The following is a 24,463-nucleotide window of genomic DNA, read 5'->3' as shown; positions in this document are numbered from 1 at the left end:
ATTAATTGGCTAAAACAAATTGACAGTGTGTGGTTTGGTGTGGTGACATCTGCGAAGAAGAGGGTAACCCCAAACCTCACTGCAAATCATGCGGAAGCTTCCCATGAAGAAGACAACTTGTCAGAGTTTGCAAACATTTTTGTCTATACTGTTGTTCAGTAGAGATCTTGGCATCAGAGTGAAAACCCTGCGACACATTCTCTGTCTACACACTTCATACAAATGGTTTCGCTTATGCACATGTTCAATGGTTTTTGCTATTGAATATGGTGCAGGGATTTTACTGCCTGAACCCGGAACCTTCACCTACAATACGGCTGATAGCAGCGCACTTACATTTAAAGACACAGGAGTCAAAAGCCTTTCGCCACTCAAAAGCAGAAGTCATGAGGCAGGTAGGCATTTCAGTTGGCATTAGTTGCACTAGGGCTAATACGAAAACCCAGATCAGACAAGTCAAATCCAAAAAGTTAAAAAAAGTAAAAACCCTGCTGACATTTTCTTTCCAACTAATGTCTTATTGGAGTAGTTGAGCTACCTGTCTTGAGTGCTCATCACAGTCAGCTTCAGATGCAGAGCTGTTTGGATGTATAGTCTGAAAATACAGGACTGGCACATGATTGAGACGGCGTCTTTGTTGGCAGCTGGCCCAGTATTACTGATTTGCTTATCATGAGAGATCGGCAGACTGATGCTTCTCCTCAGACTGATTTTCATATCTGCGCTCTCCTACACATTTGCACATTACGCTTGGTACTGTATGGATTCCCATTTAGGCTGCAATGTTTTTCTTGTTTTCTATTGACATTGGATGTCCGCCCGTGGTTTGTTACTGAACTTGGTGAACAATGGCATGGAGACATTTTGCTCTACCGAGATGCCACCAAATGTACATGGTCTCATCCCTGTCTTTGTACTGTATTTACAGTTGTCAGAGTTGTCACTCAGTCGCAGATGCATTTCAAAATAATTTTTACACTTTTGTAGGAGAAAGAGCATGTGAACATTGATACTACTCTGTATAGGCAACGTTCCCTTTATGGTGGCCAGGAAAAGGCCTGAAATGAAGTCTGAAGCGCTACATTTTAAAACCATAAAATGAAGATGTCAAAGAACGCCAAGAGACGGATGAAGGTTTTAAGCCATACAGCATTATGCTTGCTAATAGCAAGTCAATGTAGCCAATATAGGCAAAGGCTTCATTCAACTCCAGCTTGCCCTATTCAGCGCCTGACAACATACAATGGCGTGTAATGATAGTGCCCATGAGAATAATGAGCCTCTGCACAACAATTATGTTGCTCCATTCTACACCAAGACAAAAAGGGTATGGCATTTACAGCACTGGGATTGAGAATCATGGGCTAGGAATTCTACAACCATCTGGAGGGCACACTGCTCAGCTACTTAGTATTTTTGTATTTTATTTGTAAAAGCCGAAGGCGTAAAGAAAAATCTTTCATAGTGTGTGAAATAAGATGATGTAGACAGCCTAGGTTTCAGGTGTTCTTTGAGAGAGAAGACATGCATTGTAAATAGCACATTATACAAAATACATTCAACAAGGCGATGCAGGAGAATAGTTAGGGGGCCCTTTCACAACAAAGATAAAAACAAAAACTGTAATTGTAATCCGGTAAGGTCTACTAGGGTAAAAATATCCTCTTTAAATCGATCTGCTGAATTTGTTTGGCTTTAGGTGTCCTTCTCCACTGCCGCCAATTTGTTTTCTTTATTATTTTTTTTGGTTGGGGGTGCGCATGAACAAAATTAAAAGCGAAAAGTTAGCGAAAAGTCTGTGTGTGAATGAATAATAATAATAATAATAATAATAATAATATTATGGTAAATTTGAAAAAAATGTCATAGAAACCTGTTGCCATGAGCCAAAAATACTGGATGTGAAAGCCAGTGATTTGGGGGAGACGGGGGAGGAAGTGATTTGGTCCCCTGATCTGCGTCTTCGCCGCCCTGTACCCACACCACAGGTGTAATGTATCCAGGTACCAAATGAGTCAGGGCTAGACACACTCAGGGGGCTCTCTTCCTGGAGGGCAAAGGGACAGAGGGGGCAGAAACAGCACAGTCATGCAACATTAAAAAAAAAAAAAAAAACAACCAACAGGCCAAGTCGGCCCAACGTTTACAAACAACGTTCCTTCTTTGCCTAGCTTGCTAGCTAGCTAGCTCTATCCATCCATCCATCTAGCCGAAAACATTCACACAAGGGTCACAGTAATGTATAGCAAGCCCTGTGGAGGCTTTTGTCTATGTGTTTTTATATTCTTTTTTTTTGGAAACAAAAGGAAGGGTCATACTTTGCCAGCGCTGGTCTTGTTAAAGTCTGGCTGCAATGGGGACTAAGAAGAACAAACAAACAAAATATACAAAAACAAACAAACAAACAAAACAACAAAACAAACTGGTGAAAAGAAGATTTCTTTTTTTTGTTCACTGTTAAAATTCAATTCACATGTGTCAAATGGCAGACCGTGTATCCACACCTTCCCAGGACAGTCAATCATGTTACGCTTCATTTTTTATTGTGAAAAATCCTGCATCAAACCACGACTTAGCCTGTTTATAGATGCACATTTTGCAGAAGGAGACGATTTAATTAGGCCTTGAGAGAATAAAATAAAATCCTCATACTTCCACCTCCCTTATGAAAACGTCTCTTAACCAACATGAGGGCCGTATAGAGAGGATTTAAAATTAAACGTGCAGGTCATCAGTATCTTAATGAACATACTGTGTTGTTTATGTACACTAAAGCTAGGGCTGCACAATTAATCGAAAATAATCGAAAATCGTGATAAAATCGTGAAATCATAGTCGTGATTTCAATCGTGATTCAATCATGGTAATAGTGACCTACTTTGAGAGCGTCCTTGAATCCAGAACATACTGACAGTCTGTTTTTTCTGGCCAGAAATCTGTCCACCTAAGTTTCATGCTATTGCCTTTACATAATTATTACAATTCATTTTATTTTGCTCATTCCGTATATAATTCATTCTTGGTTATATTTCATCTTGTTATAATTTTCAAAAAAATCTGCAAAAAAAACAATAATCGTGATTAATAATCGTGATTACAATTTTGACCAAAATAATCGTGATTATGATTTTCTCCATAATCGTGCAGCCCTAACTAAAGCTAAAGCCTTAAAATAATCTAGTCTGTGTAAACATCAATGTGGGAGGGAGACCTCTTACTTTACATTACATGACATAAACCCATGAAGTAAATTATTCTTATGTAAAAACTGTGGCGTTTGAAACTACATTATGACATAGATTTGAAGAGGTGTGACTAGTCTCTCAGGCACTGCTCATCTCTTTTTAATAGTAAAAAAACAGAAATGCTAAATTACTTATAATAGGCATAGTCATGAAAAAACTTTTTTTTTTTAATTCTTGGGTCTTAGGATATGTGAAAAGATATTGCTTCTTCCCCCCATCTAATTTCTGAAGACTTTGAAGGCTTCCTTAATACAGGATGACGAATATTTTCAAAGTGTGACAGCGTAGGATTATTGTAATTTTAAAAGGCATGCGATATATGATGTGAGGAGGTTTTTTTTGCTTGTGGTGAATTACTGACATGAGGTGAAAGTAAGTAAGGGGATAATGTGGGTTTGGTAAATCATGATAATTAAATCATTGTTGTCATGGTGTATGAGGGGAAATCCACTTCATAAAAACACCAAAACCCGTTCATATTTTATCACAGAACATCACATCCCAACAGCTTGACTGAAAACGTAAACAGGGGAAAAAAAACACTTTCAAAGAGAAAACTCTCACCCTGCTATAATCAGGGTTCCCCCAGGATTGTTAAACCTAAATTCAATGCTTTTAAGACCTTTTTTAATGCATGTTCACATAAAATTTAATACTTTTATCGCACCCATTATTTCAATAATATTGAACGAAATTCAATTAAGAAAGCGTGTATCAAATTCAAACCTCATTACTTCTTAAGAGATTACCTCTCTGTTTGGCACAAGAATGTACATTTATGGAAAATACAATTAAAACACATGCAAAGTTGCATTGTAGCATCTCAGATTTATTTACTTAAACAAACCCCAGAATTGAATTCAAAAGCTGCTTCAAAAGCACTATTTATTTGTTAATTGCAGATTACCGACTTGCTGTGATGATCACCGATCAACCAAACACAGAAAGAATTGGAACATTTGCTGTTTTTTTATAGGCTATTGACATTTTCTAGGATGAAGTAGACCAATCATAGGCCTAATCATAATTTGCACATGTACTGTAACCTATATTCATACAGTAGGCCTATCTGTCTTTCAACATGTATTAGCCAATATAATGTAAACCTATCAGACTAAATTGGAGTAGACCATTATTATTGTTGTTGGGCCTAATAATTAGGCCTAATCGTTTTTCTTCACTCCATTATAATGACGTTCAAAAAGCATAATTGCCTACATTTAAATGTACCATTTACAATTTGAGCGTTAAACTGACAATAACCCACTCATTTTTTTAGTCAACAAGTTATTGGTCATAGGGCTAGTTGTGCAAGTAATGATCCCCCTTAATGTAGTGTTTTACAGGTATTTGAGAATAGCACTGCCATAGTCGAATGGCCACAATAATGATTATCCGATAAGACCATGCATGCGTCCATGCTTGTTTACTATTTTTCACCATGCGCAATTCTGGGAAGTATGCATTATCTGAGCATGATTCAGTAAGGAAATGCGCCGTGAGCCCCCCCTATTCATAGATGGGTCAGGTCTCCTGGTTTAGCAGCGCATCGATTAAAACAAGATCAACTAAGTAGTCGTCTTTTTTTTCCGAAACAGCAAGGGGAAATAGTTCAGAGACGGGATTTTGATACGAGTCAAGTTTGCTACCAACAGGTATAGCGTGCCCACGCGTTGGTGTGTGGAGTGCACTGTAGCCTAACCAGTGTGTGATTTAACCGCGGTTACGCGTCTGTGGTTATTATTGGCCACCTCAAAAATTCAATGCAAGATTTTAAAAAGAGGCTAAATGTTGCATGACGTCGCCTTGTTTTCTGCTAACGCTTTTAGGAGCTCCTCAAACAAGAGTGTGTTAATTAATGTCGGTGGTCGTGGTGATACATCTACTAGTTGCGACCAATCGATAGGTCTGTCTCGCCAAGTAGCCTAATTGCGTTTGTAACACAGCTTTGTCATGAAATTGAAATGGCTACAAATGACAGCGGAGGATTTCTTCCCGTTGTCGCTGCAGCACTCAAGGTTTGTGCACGTGTTTACAGTGCAACGAATGGACGTTCTGTGCGTCATCTTCATTATGAAAAAAGCCCAGCGTAAACGTTTTCTTGCATAGTGTGCAGCACGCCTCGCGGTCATTCGGCACAGATTTTACCCAAAAGTATTTTGGATCCTGCAGCCACTTGGGGTTAAACCGGCACTTTCCCATTCTTCACCTCACCTCATCAAAAAATGACGCCGCTGCACTCTAGATTTGTGTTTACAGTAGCGTTCTACAACGAATCATGGGTATTGACGTTCTGTGCGTCATCTTCATTATGAAAAAAAAACCTTCGTCCTTTAGGTTGCACACTGAAATGTTTTTTTTTTTTAATTTAATGCCGCAGTGAAAAAAATTCCCGACTTTTAACAGCTAATTCAATGCTATTAATGCTCTTAATGCTGGATAACTAAATTCAATGCCTTTTTAATATTTTTAATAACCCGCGGGAACCCTGATAATGCTGTTGCCAGGTAACATGTTGAGAACAAAATAAACTAGATACTTTCTATAATATTCGGCCCAATACTGTACTTTAAAAAAAGAGCTATCTAGTTTTCATGATATTTATCTAACTTCCGTGTGCAAAGCTGTGCAGTAGAACCAAGTGGCAACAGCATGATGGCAGAGTTTTATCATAAGCCTCCGAAATGGCAGAGGTACTGTATAGATGGTTTCATGGTGCTGAAACGGACAGCTCAGTCATACTGAAGATTAAGATGTTTGAAGGTAATCAACAACAAATTACATCTACTGTACTTGTTCCATCTTCAATGCCAGTGCACATCCAAGCCAAAGTCTATTCGTCAACACCATAAAAGCCAGCAGGAAAAAAGACCCAGAAGCAAAAAAGCACATCTGCAAGACTAGTACATCAAATTGATACATTGCACCATAATCAGTTGGATTTTCACAAGGCTATTATGCACCAAGTCATTATTATGTACTATATAAAAAAGGGTCCGATGCAAAGCAATCAAACAGAATTATCCTAATCCCGATCCATTTCAACTAAAAATGATGTACAGTATGACCATGCATTTTGCATTTTTAACTTGCATTTTGGCTTGCAACCACTAAATCTGATTGAAACCCATATTTAAACGCACTTTCCTTACACCTGATATGAATCGATTACTCACTTGTCCCCGAGATCCGAGGCCATCTTCATAGCACACTTCGACCATTAAGGTCACTTAAGAGTGTCAGGATGAAATGCATACATATCTCCAGCAGCCAATCTTAAAGCACCAGACAATCTTAACAATACGTTTTTACAATAGACGGTATGAATTTACGATGGACATTATTGTTATACGTGAGAACTACCGTCAGGTGCGCCGGGTCACTCACTGAAATTGCTTTTGAATTTCACAAATACAAACAACAATCTCTCCACTAAAAGTGCCAGACAATCTTATACTGCTTTTTAAAAATGCAGTATGATTTTACCATGCACATTATTATTATAGACTATACATGAGGGCTACTCTTGGGTGCAGGTTACTCCCTTCCAAGGAGCCTCTGAGGTCACTTTTGAATTTCAGGAACACATACATGTACAGTACATACCTCCACTAAAACCACCAGGAAATCTTAATACATTTTTCATAATATCTGGTATGACTTTACGAAGCACACTATTGTTGTAACTAAGGGCTACCGTCGGGCGTGGGTCACTCACTTCCACGGAACCGATCTTCTTGGAGCGGGGGAGGGGGGACTTCCGGTGAATGTAGATGGGGTCCGACACCATGGGCCGGAACATCATGAGGGCGCGGTCCGGCTCGTCGCGCTTCACGGGGCCCGACTCCTCGTCACTGTCGTTCTGCGACTTCTTCTTGGAGCCCTCGTTCTGGTGTTGTGGGGACATGGGTGACAAAAATGCATGCTCAAATACAGATGTACTGTTTTTGACAAACACATGCTCAAAAAAAACACTGACCACACATCGCAAACCATACACCATATCAGTTATTTTACAGCGAAGAAAGACATGAAAAAGGAAGACAGGAAGGCTTCCAATTCAATATTGCAACAAAAAACAATATTGATCCACAAAAAGTCCTTATATTTGAGTGCAGCGAGGTAATAAGTATGTCCTAAACAGATTTCCTATTTTTTTAATTCAAACTCTGCAGTTGAACTAAATGATTTTTTAAGTTTCTTCCCCCTACACAGGAAGACTAGCGCTGGTGTGGCACTGCATCAGCTAACATAAATAAATCTAAATAAAATAGATAAATAATCATGACTTGTGATCTCTGAATGCTTCTGGTCCCCCTCACCTCCCTAGACACAGGCCTGTAGCCAAACCCTCAGGGCACGTTCTTGGCCTCCAGCTGAGAGGGTCTTCTACCACTTAACCCATTTTGTCCTAAGCCCTTTTGGGGAAAGGGTGCCCTCTACCTATTAAATCCTAAATATCTCAGCCTCCGAAGCACATACAAACATGAAATGAGTTGCGTTTAAAAGCTAGGATCCTCGTTTTTCCTTAGAATGTGTTCATCAAGCTCTAGCTTACCCACATTTTTAATAAAACAGCTCAAATCTCAAGAACCTGAATTCAGCGTACATTTGTCTCCAGGACACAATCGGATAAATAATAACAAAAACAATTAACTAACTAAATAAAGGTGACTTGTGATCCTCCTCACCTCCCTGGACGCGGGCCGGTAGCCGAACCCTGAGGGCAGGTTCTTGTCCTCCTCACAGCCCTTGGCCCCGGGGCTGAAGTGCAGCTCCACGTGGAAGCGCTCCTCTGATGAAGGGTCCTGATGAGAGAGAGAAGAGAAAGATCATGCAGTCACATAGCAACCGTCAGGGTGAGGAGGAGGAAAAGCCTGAGTGCGTGCTGTAGCCATGGCAACAGAGATGTTAGGGCGAGCTAACCTTGTTAGGGTCTTCGTACAGCATGATGACAATCTGGGTCATGTAGTTGAGCTCGCTGACCACCTTCAGGTATTCCATGGCCCGCTTCCACTGGTCGTCCTTTGTCTCCTTAAAACGTAACCAAGACAACACAATTTATGGCACACCAACAACATTGCAATCGATTTAGAGAGACCATGGCATATTGGGTATGTATACTCACACCTCTACATACAGCATACTTGTCCGCATTGAATGTAAATACAGTGATCCCAGATGCCAAAGATTTCATCGATATGAAGTGCCACACAAAGATTTTGCATATGTCTATGTGGTATACAGTACATACTACATGTACGTAACAGCCAGGGCCATGACTGGCAAAGGCCAAAAAACTGGAAAATATTCAGAGCACACTGTGCGTTAAGAGTTGTGACACTCATTTCATACATGCATTCCCAGGTGTGATGACGCGGCTTATGGGCGCGTCACCACCGCGTCCAGGCGGACGCTTTTAAACTTTATTGGCGCCAAAGCACTTTCCCCTCTCTCACCTCTTATAAGCCCGCGGCTGAAACGCCACGCATTGGACATTTATTTATGTGTCGGGACAATGTTATTAACATCTTGCGATGTTTGCAGTCTCATGGGGGCACACATGTTTACAGCAACACTACAAACATTTTGCACATGCTTAACGCTTCCACACATTCACACAAGCCATACACACACATCAAACACAGTGTTGTCCGCGAAATCCTGCATTGTTTTAAAAACACTTTCATGATGTTCGCAAAGCATACCACCTCCTAAATGCATTGTGTTCACTGTTTAAGCCTTCTTCCTTTCGCCAAGTGTTTCTGTAGCCTTTTAAACTTACCTGCAGTGTTGCAGCTCTTCCGGGTCTGGGGCGAGAAGCCGAGGGCATGTTTCTGTGCGCATATATCCATATGCGCGTTCGCTCATTGGCAGCGCTGCGCGCTGTAAAATCAATTATCTTTATTTATGCTTTTTGTTGCTTTATTTCTTTATGTATTCATTTGTTATCATTTGCGTTTAAGGCCTGCTTTAGTTATTACATGTTTGGTACCGTTTTGTAGAGTTTTAGTTATTTCGTTTCTGTTTGTAAATCCCCCCTGGCATATGTTCTGTAATGGATTAGTCCAGTGGCCAGGGCGGGAAAACTTTTGCTTAAAAGGTCTGACTTCTCAGTTGCTCGAGGAGGTCGGTAGGTGAAGGTTGACAGTAAGTGACTTGCCATTTAATTGTAGTGCTATGCCAAATAATTTTTCTCTGCTGAAGAGACATTTTGATTTTGACCTTTTTTTGTTATTATTTTTGTAAATATTTTTCTTTTTGAATACTTACCTTTTTGGACACTTGGACACTCGTTTGTAAATATTCACTGCTGGTGTGGAAAAAATAAAAACTCAGTCGACGCAGTTTTGCCTGTTGGGGCATTTTTTGGTGCCATTTCAAGGCCCCTGGACACTCTACCTTTCACACCAGGTTTTGAAATCAGGAATTAATGATTAAATGAGACTATTAAGTCAGTATGAGCACATTTGTCGTAATTTGATGCTTAATCAGTAAAAAATGTGTGTATGATTAATGTAACGTACGTCACATAGGGCGCCATAGCGGAGGATGGAGAGTAGTGAGTGCACATGGCTCTCACTAGTGAAGTACAGCCTGGTCCGTACGTGACGCTCAGGAGACATGACACCTCGGGAGTACCTGTGGAGACAAGAGAGGAGAGAAATAAGCATAGGAATTAGGAAATAATAACAATATTAATGTAATGCATTCTGTTACTTTCAGTCAAGGGGAGAGGGGATACAGACAGATACAATTTATGTGTCATGATGTCAGTGCGTTTTAAACGATGTGGACAGGTGCAGACGTTGCATCCTGAAAAACAACTCTGACTCCGGAGACTCTGGATTTGAACGCATTCAAAGCAGCATTTTGGGTTTTTTTGTCGACTGGCTCCTCATTCAGGCTGCCTTACACTGGGTGGAGTTTGTTGACCGTGTCATCGTCTTGGGTTCTTTGGAGGTCGGAGCGGATCTTGCGGATGAGGGGTGTGCAGTAACCTTTGGCAATGTCCAGCTTCTCAGCCTGGGCGATGCCATACTCCTAACGGAACAAAACAAAAGTTGTTAGGTTGATCAGTACTACAATACGACATGCCACATTCACATCCACTTATGACCTGCCGTACTTAGTGGTTGGGGCATTTCCAAAATCCAGCCAGAGTTCTGGGTACAGAACTTAAGAAGAGCCACCTGTGACTCGACCATACAGATCTCAGCTAGTGCTTTGGTGCGACGCCTTGTGCGGTACCAAGGTACCTTAATTTTTTAAGGTAGCTTGGGCATTATTATTACCCTTTGGGAATTAGTAATGTTTGTTCTACTCTACTTTATGTCCATGACATTAAAACATCCATTCTACATCCGCACCTGTGGTATAACGATGTCGGCCAGCGCTTTGGACAGGCGGTAGATCTCCATGGTGTTGTCCAGCTTGAGGGAGCTGTTGTGCTGCACGTCGTACTTGATGCAGTCGTAGATGTCGGGGATCTTGCTGATGTTGTAGCGGCCGTTCTTCATCTTGAAGTCCTTCTCCAGCTTGGACCAGCGCCGCAGCATCAGCTCCAGCGTCTCGCTGTGGTACAGCTGGATATCTCCTTGGACAACGGGGTATTTAAAAAAAGCAGAACCCTTAATGCTTATGTTATGTGCACTCCTGTGAACCACAAAACAGCTGGACATGTCCTTAGATAATGGCGTATAGGGGAGGAGGGGGAGAGGGGGACACAGAAGGTGTGATACAGCTGAAAATCTCCGTGTTCAATGTGTCTGCCAGTGGTTATCAAACTGGGGGCCCAGGGACCTCAGGGAGGCGGCAACAGGCAAGTCATGTTCCTATTAGTTAAGAACTTCATAATAATAATAATCTATTGCATCTCTAAACAATACAGAATCAATGTCGATGAGTGAGTCGATGCGAGCGGCCATTGTTGCTGAAACAACTGCCGTGTGCCACAATTTTTTCCCTTCTCCACGACACTTCAGTTTTGACTACCTAACATCTCAGTGATCCTCATAGGTTCTACTGCAATTTGGTTTGGGAGCAGGGCGAATCTAAAGGTCCTTTAGACCGTTGTGTGAGCTCACAAAGCTGAGGGCAAATACACAAGGGTCTGCCGAGAGTCAGGAAAACTACATCTAATAAGACGTTATAAACATGTATTAGAATTGGTGAGTAGCTAATGATCTATAACAATATTGAGTGTCCAACATATAACGTCAACATTCGTACAGCAAGATGTCTACCATTAATAATAAGCCCAGCCCTTTCACTGATGAAATACACAGTGATAATTTGTGAAATGATCAACCAGGCAGCAGATAACCTTTAAAGGGCAGCTCTTCAGCGCAGTGAATCTGAAAATTGAATACCACTGCAACAAAAACAAACACAGTATCACATCTGTCTTCAGCTCTGCTTCACCATCACTTCAATAGAAATGACAACCTTTGTCAGCTGTTGTACCTGACAGAAAATGTCCATTATGAATATCGTTGCAATGACGACGCCGGTAACATATGTGACATTCAAAAGGCCTTTGATTGGTAAATGCCAATAAAGGCAGGCAAACACACAGAGCACATTGTGTGTTGCAGATTTTTTCCTGGATTTTCCCTCAGGGATCAATAAAGTTACTCTACTCTACGATGTTGAGTGGTTTTATATGAAATGTCAGGTTGGAACATCAGAACTCCTCGTTAATTATTAGGTTAATTCTTTTTTTTTTTTTTTTTTTTAAATTGGCTTTCTTGTGTTGTCTCTGCTGCTTTACATTTCATTTGTAGGTGCTCATATTAGTGAACTGTTGCTTTTCAAGAACATGGTGAAGTGATAAGCCTGGCAAAGTTACCCACAGGAAGTGTAAATCAAAAGGGGCAGTGGAGCTGTAGATCACAGGGTTGCAATGGCCACCCTTACCAATGCCTTCCTCCCTCCATGGCTGAGGTGCCAATGATCAAGACAACTATTCCCAAATTGCTCCATCTCCAGGGACTGTAACCAATACCTGTACCGATATCTGTAAGTCGCATCAGCAAAGCACAATGTAATGCAATTGAAATCTAAAAACCTGCTAATTGGTAGCCAATCGGCATCATTTAGTTGAAAAAATGAACTCCAGGCTCTTCTATTGGATGTTTTACCACTACCTCAAGGTTTCCTGAGCCAGGTTCTTGAAATACCCCCCTGCTAAGAAAAAAACGTAGAGAAATAGCTAGAGATGTGTTACCGGTGGCCACGGGGTCCTCCATCTTCCGCCGGATCTGCAGCGTGAGGTTCTGGATGAGGGAGTAAACCTTGTCACAGGTCTTCACCGGGTTCTTGATCTGCTGCATGGACTTTACCAGGGACGTGCTGGCAGTTGGGGCGAGCTGATGGGGAGAAAACAGCACAAACGCACAAATAAATGAACAAACAAACAAACAAACAAACACAAAAGATTTTAGATTCTATGTCTCGTCTCTTCTTCTATCCTCTCTGAGACAACAGCTTCCTGTGAACAAAAACAAGATGGATCTAGAGTGGTTCAGGGGAAGATGGGGGACAAAAACAAGATGGATCTAGAGTGGTTCAGGGGAAGATGGGGGACAAAAACTACAAAAAGGGAAACAACAAAAGGAAAAAAAAGCCTCTAAAAAAACCTCCAAACAAACAGTTACTGTAGGTGCTCTCAGAGGAAGTGGCCTAGTAATGGTTCATTTTCGAGGCTGTCGCAACACAACAGAACTCATTCTGTCACTTTCCAAGCCACTCACAGAGTAGAAACACAAAAAAATCTCTCTCTCTCTCACACACACACGCACACACACACACACACACACGCACACACACACACACGAGTAAAAACTGGAGTGCCTTCAATAAATCTCCCAGTGAAATATAAGCGTCATGACAGTCTAGATCTATGGCGTAATAGAAAACCTATAAAAAGTGTAAATTGGTTTCCTATGAGGACCAAGTGCACCACAGCTGCAGTAAAACACTGCTGGCATTTACAGAAGAGGGAGTCACTCTCACGGCAGCAGAATATTACTCAGATGGACGTAAAGCCACTTCTTAAAAGAGGGAAAGAGCTTTTAATGTGGAAATAAGGAACAAACAGAAACAAACCCTTAAAGAGGGGTCATAGCTCACAGTTCCTATTACCCCTCAGAGTAGAAATGTAACCTTTTTTTTCAATAAAATACCACGTTGAAGTAGTGGGGAAGTTTAAATGGATTTCACCATGCTCCTGTTTTTTTTTTTTTTTAAACCTTACAATGTATTTTTTAATACTGATATGCCAGGCTGAAATGCATTGGCAATCTTTGCAGTTCTTAAATGTATATATATAACGAAGGCTACAATCTTGAGTACCTCAGGCTTCCTTACTTGAAACTAATTTAAGAGCCTCTACACTACACTGACGAGCACTGAGGTGGAAAAGTGAACACCCTGCAGCACTCCAAATTCCTGCTGGTTTGCTTGACACATTTGAAAGCTACATTTGTATTTAGAATGCACAGGAGCAGCAAGGTTTGGTGGGGTGCAGTGAGGTGCAGTGCAGTGGGGTGTGGTGCGGTGCGGTGCGGTGCAGTGCGTTACAGAGCACTAAGGTGCAGTGCGGTGCAGTGCAGTGGGGTGTGGTGTGGTGCGGTGCAGTGCAGTGGGGTGTGGTGTGGTGCGGTGCAGTGCAGTGGGGTGTGGTGTGGTGTGGTGCGGTGCAGTGCAGTGGGGTGCGGTGCGGTGCGGTGTGGTGCGGTGGGGTGTGGTGTGTTGCGGTGTGGTGCGGTGCGGTGCAATGTGGTGAGGTACAGTGCGGTGTGGTGCAATGTGGTGCGGTGCAGTGCGGTGTGGTGTGATGTGGTGTGGTGCAGTGGGGTGTGGTGCGGTGCGGTGCAGTGGGGTGTGGTGTGGTGCGGTGCAGTGCGTTACAGTGCACTGAGGTGCAGTGCAGTGAGGTGCGGTGCGGATCAGTAAAGTGTGGTGCGTTACAGTAGGGCTGCACAATTAATCGAAAAAGAATCAAAATCGTGATAAAATTGTGAAATCGAAGTCATGATTTTAATCGTGATTTAATCGTGGCAATAGTGACCTACTTTTGAGAGCGTCCTTGAAGCCAGAACATACTGACAGGCTGGTGTTTCTGGACAGAAATCTGTCCACTTAAGTTTCATGCTATTGCCTTTACATAATTATTACAATTCATTTTATTTTGCTCATCCCGTATGTAATTCATTCTTGGTTATATTTCATCTCGTTATAATTTTCAAAAAAATCTGCAAAAATCAAAAATCGTGATTAATAATCGTGATTATGATTTTGACCAAAATAATCGTGATTATGATTTTTTCCATAATCGTGCAGCCCTACGTTACAGTGCAGTCCAGTGCGTTGCAGTGCGGTGCGGTGCGGACCTTGTCGTAGTCCTCTGTGGAGAAGTCGCGGTCCTTCTGCATGATCTCGTGTAGCCGGGCCTTGACCTTCTGCTGGCAGCTGCTGAGCGAGTCGCTGTCACTGTCCAGCAGGCCGTTCATGTTGGCACTCTTCACCATCTGCACCAGGATAGGAGTCAACTCCCCCTCTAGAGCCAACAGACCCTGCAGTGGAGAGAGAGAGAGAGAGAGAGAGAGAGAGAGAGAGAGAGAGAGAGAGAGAGAGAGAGGGAGGGAGGGAGAGAGAGAGAGAGAGAGAGAGAGACAGCGAGAGAGACAGCGAGAGAGACAGCGAGAGAGAGAGCGCGAGAGAGAGAGAGAGAGAGAGAGAGAGAGAGAGATGGAAATTGGCAGAGAGAAATACAGAAGGGAAGAAATACATTTACAGAGAAATAGGTAGAAAGGCAGACATATGTGTGTGTATACATGAAAAGAATTAATTAGAATGAGAAAGACAAGGAGAAAGAGAGAATGACAGAGAGAAACCCAAACAGAAAATAAAGATGCAGAGAAGTAGATAGACAGAGAAACAGATGGAAAGAAAGAGCACAGATAACACAGAGAGAGATAAAGGCAGAGGGGTAGAGAGAGAATGAGAAAAGACGAGAGACGTCACACTACTACTTTCAACCGTTGGTGACTTCAAAGGCAGGGCCCAGTCTTGAAGTCTGGCTACAGCTACCCTTGAACTCTGCATAGTCAGCACAGCAGTTATAGCTAAACCTATTTAATATGATAATGACTAAGTAAAAATCACACTGTAACTGTAGGGCAGTGATCCTCAAAGTGTGGTCCGGGGACCACTTGTGGTCCGCGACAGAGCTCAGGTGGTGCGCGAGGGGATCTCTACTTGTCCAAGACAAGCTAGCAGTAGGCCTATACTATAGGCTATTTGTAACATTATTACAAAGCTAAACATAGCTGAAGTATTATTTTCACCACAACAGGATGGGCTTGTGATGTGAATAATAGTAAGCGGTAGGCCTATCATTATCGGTGTCCAATTAGCACCCGTCAACTGTCAAGTCATTAGACAGGTGGTCCCTAAAGATTTTTTGGGGGGACAAAGTGGTCCTCGGTCTGAAAAAGTTTGGGAAACACTGTAACTGTAGGGTGACTGAAAATGAGGGGTAAAGGAGACACTGAGAATGACAGAGGAGAAAAGTGGAACGGAGAAGAGAGAGAAAACATGGGAGATGTCTGAACTTATGCTGCCTAAGTTGTGGCCAAGACAATGACTGAGTTCAAATGGGGGGGAATCTACAACTCCCAGAGAAAGGATAAGTGACTTTGGGTGCCTATGGGTAGGCAGTGTAAATCAATGAGGAGCAGAGATGGCTGCCTTTTCTGGCAGAGGAAAAGGGAGACGACACTCCACTGGACCAATCCAAAGGGGAGAAAAAACCATCAATCTGTCTATGCTTGAAACCAAGAGGGCATTCTTGACAACACAGACCTCCACAACAGGCAGCTCAATGACCTGCAAATCATCACTGAGACACTTTCAGTTGTATTTAGTTGCACACTTAAAGTTATGTAAATTTGGCAAGAAAGCCTTACCTTGGAATGGGAAAACAAAAGGTTGGTGTACAATAATTTACCGGTATCATAATTGGGCAAAAAAAATGTGTGAGTTCAGTAAGAAAGAGTTACACTTCTTATTACATTGTCCAGTCTAGTTGCTCTTTGCTTCAAGTCAGAAAGCAATGTTGTTGCTTACAAAGTCTAGAAGAACACGTCATGCTGGTAAATCAATCAAGCAGGTTCTGTAGCTTCAGCCTGCGTCCTGGGTGGCCCTGGAGCCATGGTTGTACACCAGTGGCTCTCTTCTCTGAACAAACAAGCCCCTTTACCGCATCATAAACCTGCCATCGCCCCTCTTAGTAGTGAAAAATATGGCCACTCCCTAAGCTGTCTCCTTATCAACACCCCCCAAGTGATCCTTAACCCTGTATCGCAGTGATTCTCAAAGTGTGGTCCGCGACAGAGCTCAGGTGGTTCGCGAGGGCATTTCTAATTTTCCAAGATAAGCTAGCAGTAGGCTATATTTGTAACATTTTCATGTTTTCAACACAATAAGACAGGCTTATAATGTGAATAAAAAGTAAGTGATCTGCATAAAAATTAGCAGTGTCAAATTAGCATCCATCAACTGCCAATTCAGTTGACAGGTGGTCCCCGATAATTTCTAGGGGGGACAAAGTGGGCCTCGGTCTGAAAAAGTTTGAGAAACACTACTGTAGAGCCCCCGTTGAGAAACACTACTGTACACGGACCTTAGCGAAGGCGGCTGCGGTCATCTGCACGCGGCCCTCGTCGGAGGCGTAGATCTTCAGGTCGTGTCTGTAGGTGCTGTGCAGCCGCAGCAGCCCACAGCCAGGGAAGCCTGCGTAGTCACCTGGGCAGACACAGGCGCACAGCACAGTACAACAGGGGATTACAGTACCAAAACAGGAGAAGACTGAATAGTCACCTGGGTAGAAATAGCATATCATGAGACACATTTATCACGCTATGAGAAGACTGCGCTGTCAATTGGGCAAGCATTGGTGCACCTGCAACACATATGATATTGTCAAGTACAACCAGTTAAGGCCAAACAAATTGGGATGTACTGATTTTTTTGAAAAAAATAATTTACATTCATAAAGTTACACACAAGCACACACACTAGTAGAGTGGGCGCCTCACCTTGTCCTCCAGGGTACATGCACCTGAAGGCTCTGCCCAGCTCCTCAGCCTGTACTCGGCCTGCTGGGGTCAGCTCTCCCCCCCACTTCAGCACCAGCAGCAGAGACGGGTCATCCCTCTGGACATCTGAAAAACACCACACACACAAACACACACACGCACGCGCGCACACACGCGCACACACACACACACACACGCACACACACACGCACACACACACGCACACACACACGCACACACACACGCACACGCACACACACACGCACACACACACGGACACGGACACGGACACGGACACAGACACGCACACGGACACGCACACACACACACACCAGAGGTTACTGTGTGTAGACTGATCGTGACACTAAGGGAGAAGTTTAAGGTGTTGAAATCCTGTGACCATCCAACTCTAGGGAACTGAAAAAGGATGGTCTGTCGTTTGTTGCGAAAAAGACAATACCACAGTTAGGTGAACAGACCCAGTCTGAAAACCACCTAAATCGAACAGTACTTGTTCCTTAGAGGGAGTGCTGTGCTTCTTACAAATGACACTGTGGTAGTTTTTGTTTCAATATTATGCATCTAATCCTAACTGAAGAGTGAAAAAAGGATGGCAATGATAAAGCGTGATCAAATGACAATTGACCAGAACTAGTATGTATCAGCGACATCCCCCACAATTTGTCTGTCTGTGCACTTTGTTTTGTTTTTGTACAAGTCTAGCTATTACCTTCCCTGTATTCCCTGCAGTCTACATGTTGTAATGCATATATACGCTTTGTAAGTCGCCTTGGATAAAAGTGTCTGCTAAAAGAAATGCGATGCAATGTAATGTAATGTCATACCTTCCTCCTCACTAGAGGTTTTCGGACATCCATGGGGGAGATATGTTAGCTGCACCTTGCGGTTGATGCCAGAGAAATGACCATACCTGAAAGACAAAGATTTAAGCAACGAGCTCTTGTAGACATGTATAGGTAATGCAGAACAGGGAGTGTTCATCTGAAGCCTGATTTGAAAGGTCCACATACATTTCCAGGACTGTTTTGAGCTGTTCCAGTTTTGCTTTGCTCTCTTCGATCTCCGAGTCGTTATTCTGTCCCAGTTCGACCAATAGCTGCCGAGCGATATCCAACACTTCCTGTCAATGCACAAATGAAGAGGTGGTGGGAAAAAAACAGACAGGTAAGTCAAAACAAAAATCATGCAGTTATATTTACTCTTGTTTTGTGATCTAGGGTCGGTTTGTCTTACCTGTAACTGTTTTGGCTTTTTCAATTTCAGCTTGCCACTTTTATACCCATCACATTTTTCAAAGAGGTCAAAAAATCTGTGACGAACAACACAGAACAATAGAACAGATCACTGTGAGTGTGTGTACAGGCAGGAAACAATTTAAATTTAACAACTCGTTGGAAATGATCACTGTACTTGAATCCAGGAACACTAGGAGAGTGGCAATGAATGATGAGCTGAGAATTTGAAAGAAAAGTGAAAGCCCATTGGGAAACTCCAACTCCCATTGTCATTGTGACACAGCACTCCACAGCACACAAGTGAACACTGCACACTGCACACAACGAAATCGCATTTATGCCTCACCCGTGCAAGGGGGCAGCCCTCCGTGGCGCCCCATGGGGAGCAGTGCGGTGGGACGGTACCATGCTCAGGGTACCTCAGTCATGGAGGAGGATGGGGGAGAGCACTGGTTGATTACTCCCCCCACCAACCTGGCGGGTCGGGAGTCGAACCGGCAACCTCTGGGATGCAAGTCTGACGCCCTAACCACTCACCCATGACTGCCCCATTTGCATTTTCAATTGACTGATACATTTAATACTGCTTCCTACCATCGCCTGTTTTAATGCGATTCATAATTAAAACCTAATTGCTGTGTTAAATGCCAATTGGCCTCTTTTTGTAATGTTCAGGAAGTTAACGAATGGAAATTACCTCTGATGTCTGACCTCCATTTTCATTTTCTGCTTTGGAGTCCTGTCGCCATGGCGAATCACGGCGATGACACAGCGAAGCTCCATCCTGAGGACAGCCAAATGTCAGCCATCTTAGACTTACACGACACAAACAAGGAAGCGGGCTCAACGATGCCCCTTGTTACTGTGACTGAGTGCTTACACTTTCAATTAAAGACAGGCTATTTTGTTGGCGTGCTGGCGTTTAAGCTCCAAGCCTTTACATCTGATGAAGGTTTAAAGAAGAAATGTCAGCAAGCATATCATTTATTTATTTTTTGAATACAGTGGTGCGTGCTCCTCCTCTACACACTGGAAGCAATGACACTTTGAAAAGATGCACCTGCAAACAAAGACTTTCAAGGTGAGGGCCCTGAAATAGCAAACTGAAAGGACTTAAAGAAATAAAGCAACCTCTCTGCAGTCTGCAGGGCTTTGTGTGACGGTGAAAAAAGTGTACAACAACAAAAACGGCAGAGAGCTTCCTTTGGTTCTGTAAGCCATGTCAGAAGCTCTACAAACAAAGCACAACCAAAGCAGAGAGAGAAGAGAGAGAGAGGTTCCATTGGCCCATTGAGCATTATGACACGCCCCTTTAGGCAGACCGGAACCTGGTCACATTAGGTGCCAATAGAAACCTATTATGTTGGCATATCTCTATACAGTACTTAAAGAATCTCTGACCAAAGTGCTGTGTAGGCCACATGAGGAGGAGGCCAGGAGAAGGCAGTGAGTAATACACACATGGTTCCTGAGGTTGTGGGCACGATGGGGATGTCTTCAGCTTCCAGTGGAATGGACCAGGGGATCTGGAACTGAGGGGCCAGCTCTCGCATGATGATGTTCCTACGGTGACAAACACAAGACCTCAGCTCCGGTATCTAGAATGCTACGGTCACTATTCACATGTATAATGTACACTACACAGACGCACAATGAAATTGAAATGCAACTTCAGAGCAGGCATACAAGTTGGACAAATGCAACTCAGTGGGATATGAAACACGGTATAAGAGCCATAATCAGCTATGTGCGGCACCATGATCATATTCAGTACAGCGACGCTGAAGTCATAGTATATACAGGGTGTCACCCATCCTCCTCCCCCATCTCTTGTGCTCGTAGTGTTTCGGAATTCGTCCACAATAGGTGAAAACCAGGCCCAGTGAATTGAAACTCATGAAACCAATGTAGCCCTTTGGTCCATATGGGATCGCCAGCGTTCTGATTCACTATCTGCTGAAAAGAGTCTACTACATCATAACATCACTACGGCATTATGCTAAGTCATGTAATATAGATTAACCCTTTAAGACACAGAGTGTTCTTACCATAATGGCAATGACCAAGTCGCAGTGCATTACTAAAAGGCCCCGTGTTATTATCATAGTAGTATAGTACAATGGTAGCTAACTTTTCAATGATTATTACAGCATTCCACTTGTGTAATGGTATGCATTATGGGGCTACCAGACATGATCATTACCATTAACAAGTTAAAGACTCAGCACGACAGGATTTTAATGGAAGAAGGGGTTTAATAATATATTCATGTTCTGAGCCATCTTTCTGGGTCGGCATGAGCGTGATCAGTGTGTGTGCCATGTGTGCCACTCAATTCATGTATACGTTGGGGGTGGGTGCTTCAGAAACTGCCTTTCCTTCAGGCATCACAGTTGCATGATGACATGCGGTCACATCAACTCTTGACATCACATGCAATTCCTGCCATCCGGGATTGCATAACTATTAAAGGGACACACAATGCACATTATTGAAGTGTTCACAGCAATACAATACCAACCCCAGTATTTTCGCACAGTCATCGTAGTACTTCATGGAATTCTTCACAAAGCTGAAACCGTTGACGTCGCAGACGTAGGATTGTCCGTTTGCACGCAGCAGGTCAAAGCCGCACACAGTTTGCTGCCGAGAGCGAGAAAGAGAGAGAGAGAGAGGTGAGAAAGAGGGTCAGATGGTGTTCAAGTCACACATTTCACACAAGAACTCTAGATGGGGGGCAGACAGGAAGACAGGACAGGAGAGGTCTCTTTCTCAATTCTGAAGGCTTCTATTCTGAAGGTCTCCATCTGAGGTAAACTTATGTAAGTCTCATGGTCTAGCACAGTGCTTCTCAACCTTTTTTTAGGCGAGGCACCCTTTCAATTCATGAAAAATTTCAAGGCACCCCAAACCAACAAGCCGTAACATGGCATTGCATCTGATACCACAAAAGCTTAGAAAAGTAACACATTTGGAGACGTCACACAACCTACATTCAAAGTTGGATCGGACTGGGTCGACCTATATTTACTTTATTGTGCGTAAATGGCAGATGAAAGATTCCACTGACTAGCATTAACTTATCGATTTACACAAATATGTATCATATTACATAATGTTTTCATCAGCCACGTTTCCGCAGCACCCCTGAGGGGGCCCCGGCACCCCTGTTGAGAAACACTGGTCTAGCAAGTGGAGGTGTCATTGCCCCTCATGCCAGAAGCAGTATGAAGTTATTACCAATCTTCTCATACGACTATGAGACAAACTGGGACTTGGCTATTCACTTATAGGACAAGTACACTATTTTGAACATGGAGCCACTTTTCTGAGCCGTGTGCAATGTTTAACAGTCCCCTTCACTGTTTTGTTGATGTTTGCTGCTGTCCATATCTGTTCTTAAAATCCCCATAAACATAAACTGACTCACTTGTGCACTTGTCCTTTAATATACAGGATATTAGGACAGAACTATTTCCACGTCTGAAATAATCAAATACAGTCTGATAACAGGAGCAATGCTTGTGGCGTTTCAGACCAGCATATAGAAAGCCATTCCTGTTCAGTTAAACTGCTGAGGCTTAAATTCACCATTCACAATTAAATAACTCAGATGAATCAATGAACGAGTGAACTAATCAATTAATGACGCGGGTGCTATGGTGCAATCCGCTAAGTCACTCTGAAATTGCGCATGGCGAGCCAGGCAGCCTTGAGTACAGCCTTGGCCATATCACAACCCTACCTTATGTCCTTATCTCCTTCTCCCACTCGATTCCTGTCCCATTCTTTACTTTCCTATTGTGGGCATAAAAGCCCATAAATATGTTATTAAAGAAAAGAGAAAGAAATGAATGAAATGACTGAGACCCAGAGCCAAGGTTTTCTACAGCGACCCACCTTGAAGGCCAGGCAGACTTTCCATGCGATGAGTTTCTCTCGGGCGTTGAGGATGACGGGGTAGCGCACCTCCTTCCCCTCGCTGTCCCGCTCCACCTTGCCGTCGAGCGCCGGGGACTTGCGGGCCTCCGCGTGGGCATAGTCCGGCCCCACCGTGTACACCTGCAGACCAGGAGATCCAGTGTGGTACCATACAGTACATGGGCAACTTGGGCATGGCATCAAACTAACATACAGGACTACAAATTAACTTTTTAAACATTAGTCAATTTGGCTAGTAGATGTTAAATCTTACTAGCCACTTGGACTGGTAGAGAGTGTATATTTGGACAGTAAGTTTTCTACCAGTAAACTTTTCTACCAGCCAAACTGATTTTTCACCAGCATTTGATCAGTTGGCAAGTGTATAGTTAGAGCCATGCCATTAAGTGTGTGTTGTCCACAGAAAATGTGGGAGTGGGCGCTTGAATTTTAGGCAAATTGTGTGGAGCACTCCGTGCAAACCATCAATGCAGCGGCAGTGGTTTAGTAAAACAGTAGTGCATACAGACATAGATACAATAAACACACATCAATACAATGTTCAAGTTCAAGAAATGGATCAAAACAAAAAAGTAGTTCCTTTTTTGTTGTGGTTTGAGGAGAAGATACGTTGCAGAAAACGGAAATCACAAATATTGCGAAAATATTGACCTGCACTACATTGTGCACTACGTAAAAAACAGTCTAAAAAGCATAAACAAAACGCAAACATAAGAATGCCTCTTCAGGACAAATAATTCTAGCAATACTGTGTTAGAACAGGGAAACTGTTAGTGTAACCATAACCACGTCTGTGTTCAAGAGTCTATAGGGCTCAAAAAGCTGCAGAGATGCACGGCTACTTGGATGGCAATCTAGGCAGGGCCATACTCTTATTTTCCCCCTTAACGGTTGGAAATGCTGATGGTGCTAGTGTATAAGTCCAGTAGGTAAGGGTGATGGGGCAGTCTCTGTATCTCAACAAAGATGTCAAACAAATTGTGATGACAAATTGATGCGTCAGAAAAAAGAATTTACCGGCCCGTTCCTTGCAGTAAATGGAATGTACCTTTACATCGGTGCCGTCTGTTGGCATGAACTCCTCATAGATGTAGGAGCCAGTCTTGCGGACGTTACTCTCGGGAGAGTAGACACTGCTCCTGCTGCCAATCTACACCACAACAACAACAACAACAACAACAACAAGGACATCATGGAAAAAACACCAACTATGGTTAATGATTAAGACCGTCATTCATTCAGGTCATTTTAAGTTTTAGGAGTTTAGTTGAAGGCAACTGAACGATTTCTTCACTTCATGTCTTCACACAGTTCTAATTCTGATATGGGAAGTTACAGGTCCAGAGATAAATGTGCTTTTGTTCCCACAACAGAATGAGAACTGAACAAATCTCTCAGTGAGGAGAAGAGATGTCTTCAAAATCAGGAAGTTGCAAACAACTCTTGATTCGATTAGATTATGTAGATTCCATTCCAGCATACTAGTTTTGGTGACTTGCATTCAAATGTCACTGACTTGCCAGGACTGTTGGTTAAGACACTAAGTTGGTCCATCTGTTGGTATGAACCAGTTTTGCTCTCAGGAGTGTTTGTTCGCACACGACTTTGGTCTAATGTTGAGCTTTTGTCATTTCCTCCACACGGCCCCCACCCACCTTCCTGAAGAGTCTCTGGCTGCCTCCTCCTGCGGAGGTGGGGTAGTAGATGTAGACGTTGTGGTCCTCCGCACTGACCGGCTTCTCCACAAAGGGCTTCTGGAAGATCTCCCCGTTCACCTCCACATGGTCCTCTCCCTCCACCAGGTTACACTCTGCAACACACACATACAGGCCAGGAGTAAACATGGGGCCTTGGCCGCGGCTTGTTCGTACGGTTAGGCCTGGCGGGAATCGAATCTATCTGGTCCGAGGTCATT

The 24,463-nt window shown here is 43.0% G+C and overlaps 1 protein-coding gene across 10 annotated transcripts in view; it reads right to left on the bottom strand.

Annotated features, from left to right (window-relative positions):
- ppip5k2 (diphosphoinositol pentakisphosphate kinase 2) overlaps nt 1-24,463 on the bottom strand; it is a 64,891-nt gene that overhangs the window by 15,109 nt on the left and 25,319 nt on the right. For 3 of the 10 annotated variants that reach the window (XM_063210128.1, XM_063210133.1, XM_063210134.1), the window contains exons 6-26: nt 24,204-24,358; nt 23,597-23,698; nt 22,507-22,668; nt 21,128-21,249; nt 20,068-20,169; nt 19,304-19,390; nt 18,605-18,680; nt 18,382-18,491; nt 18,196-18,281; nt 17,351-17,476; nt 16,936-17,057; nt 14,642-14,824; nt 12,475-12,616; nt 10,616-10,842; nt 10,162-10,289; nt 9,773-9,887; nt 8,172-8,279; nt 7,937-8,053; nt 6,964-7,134; nt 2,319-2,360; nt 1,874-2,047 (exon numbers count right to left, since the gene is read on the bottom strand). In XM_063210128.1, coding sequence (XP_063066198.1) covers nt 1,874-2,047; nt 2,319-2,360; nt 6,964-7,134; nt 7,937-8,053; nt 8,172-8,279; nt 9,773-9,887; nt 10,162-10,289; nt 10,616-10,842; nt 12,475-12,616; nt 14,642-14,824; nt 16,936-17,057; nt 17,351-17,476; nt 18,196-18,281; nt 18,382-18,491; nt 18,605-18,680; nt 19,304-19,390; nt 20,068-20,169; nt 21,128-21,249; nt 22,507-22,668; nt 23,597-23,698; nt 24,204-24,358 — 2,657 coding nt within the window. The remainder of the gene's footprint in view (nt 1-1,873; nt 2,048-2,318; nt 2,361-6,963; nt 7,135-7,936; nt 8,054-8,171; nt 8,280-9,772; nt 9,888-10,161; nt 10,290-10,615; nt 10,843-12,474; nt 12,617-14,641; nt 14,825-16,935; nt 17,058-17,350; nt 17,477-18,195; nt 18,282-18,381; nt 18,492-18,604; nt 18,681-19,303; nt 19,391-20,067; nt 20,170-21,127; nt 21,250-22,506; nt 22,669-23,596; nt 23,699-24,203; nt 24,359-24,463) is intronic. The other 7 variants (XM_063210136.1, XM_063210137.1, XM_063210129.1 and 4 more) reach the window with 6 other exon arrangements.

This window comes from Engraulis encrasicolus, chromosome 11 (genome assembly GCF_034702125.1).
Source record: "Engraulis encrasicolus isolate BLACKSEA-1 chromosome 11, IST_EnEncr_1.0, whole genome shotgun sequence".
Taxonomy (NCBI): Eukaryota; Metazoa; Chordata; class Actinopteri; order Clupeiformes; family Engraulidae; genus Engraulis; species Engraulis encrasicolus.
Note: the sequence above shows the minus strand (reverse complement) of the source record. Positions and strands in the feature narration are given on the sequence as shown.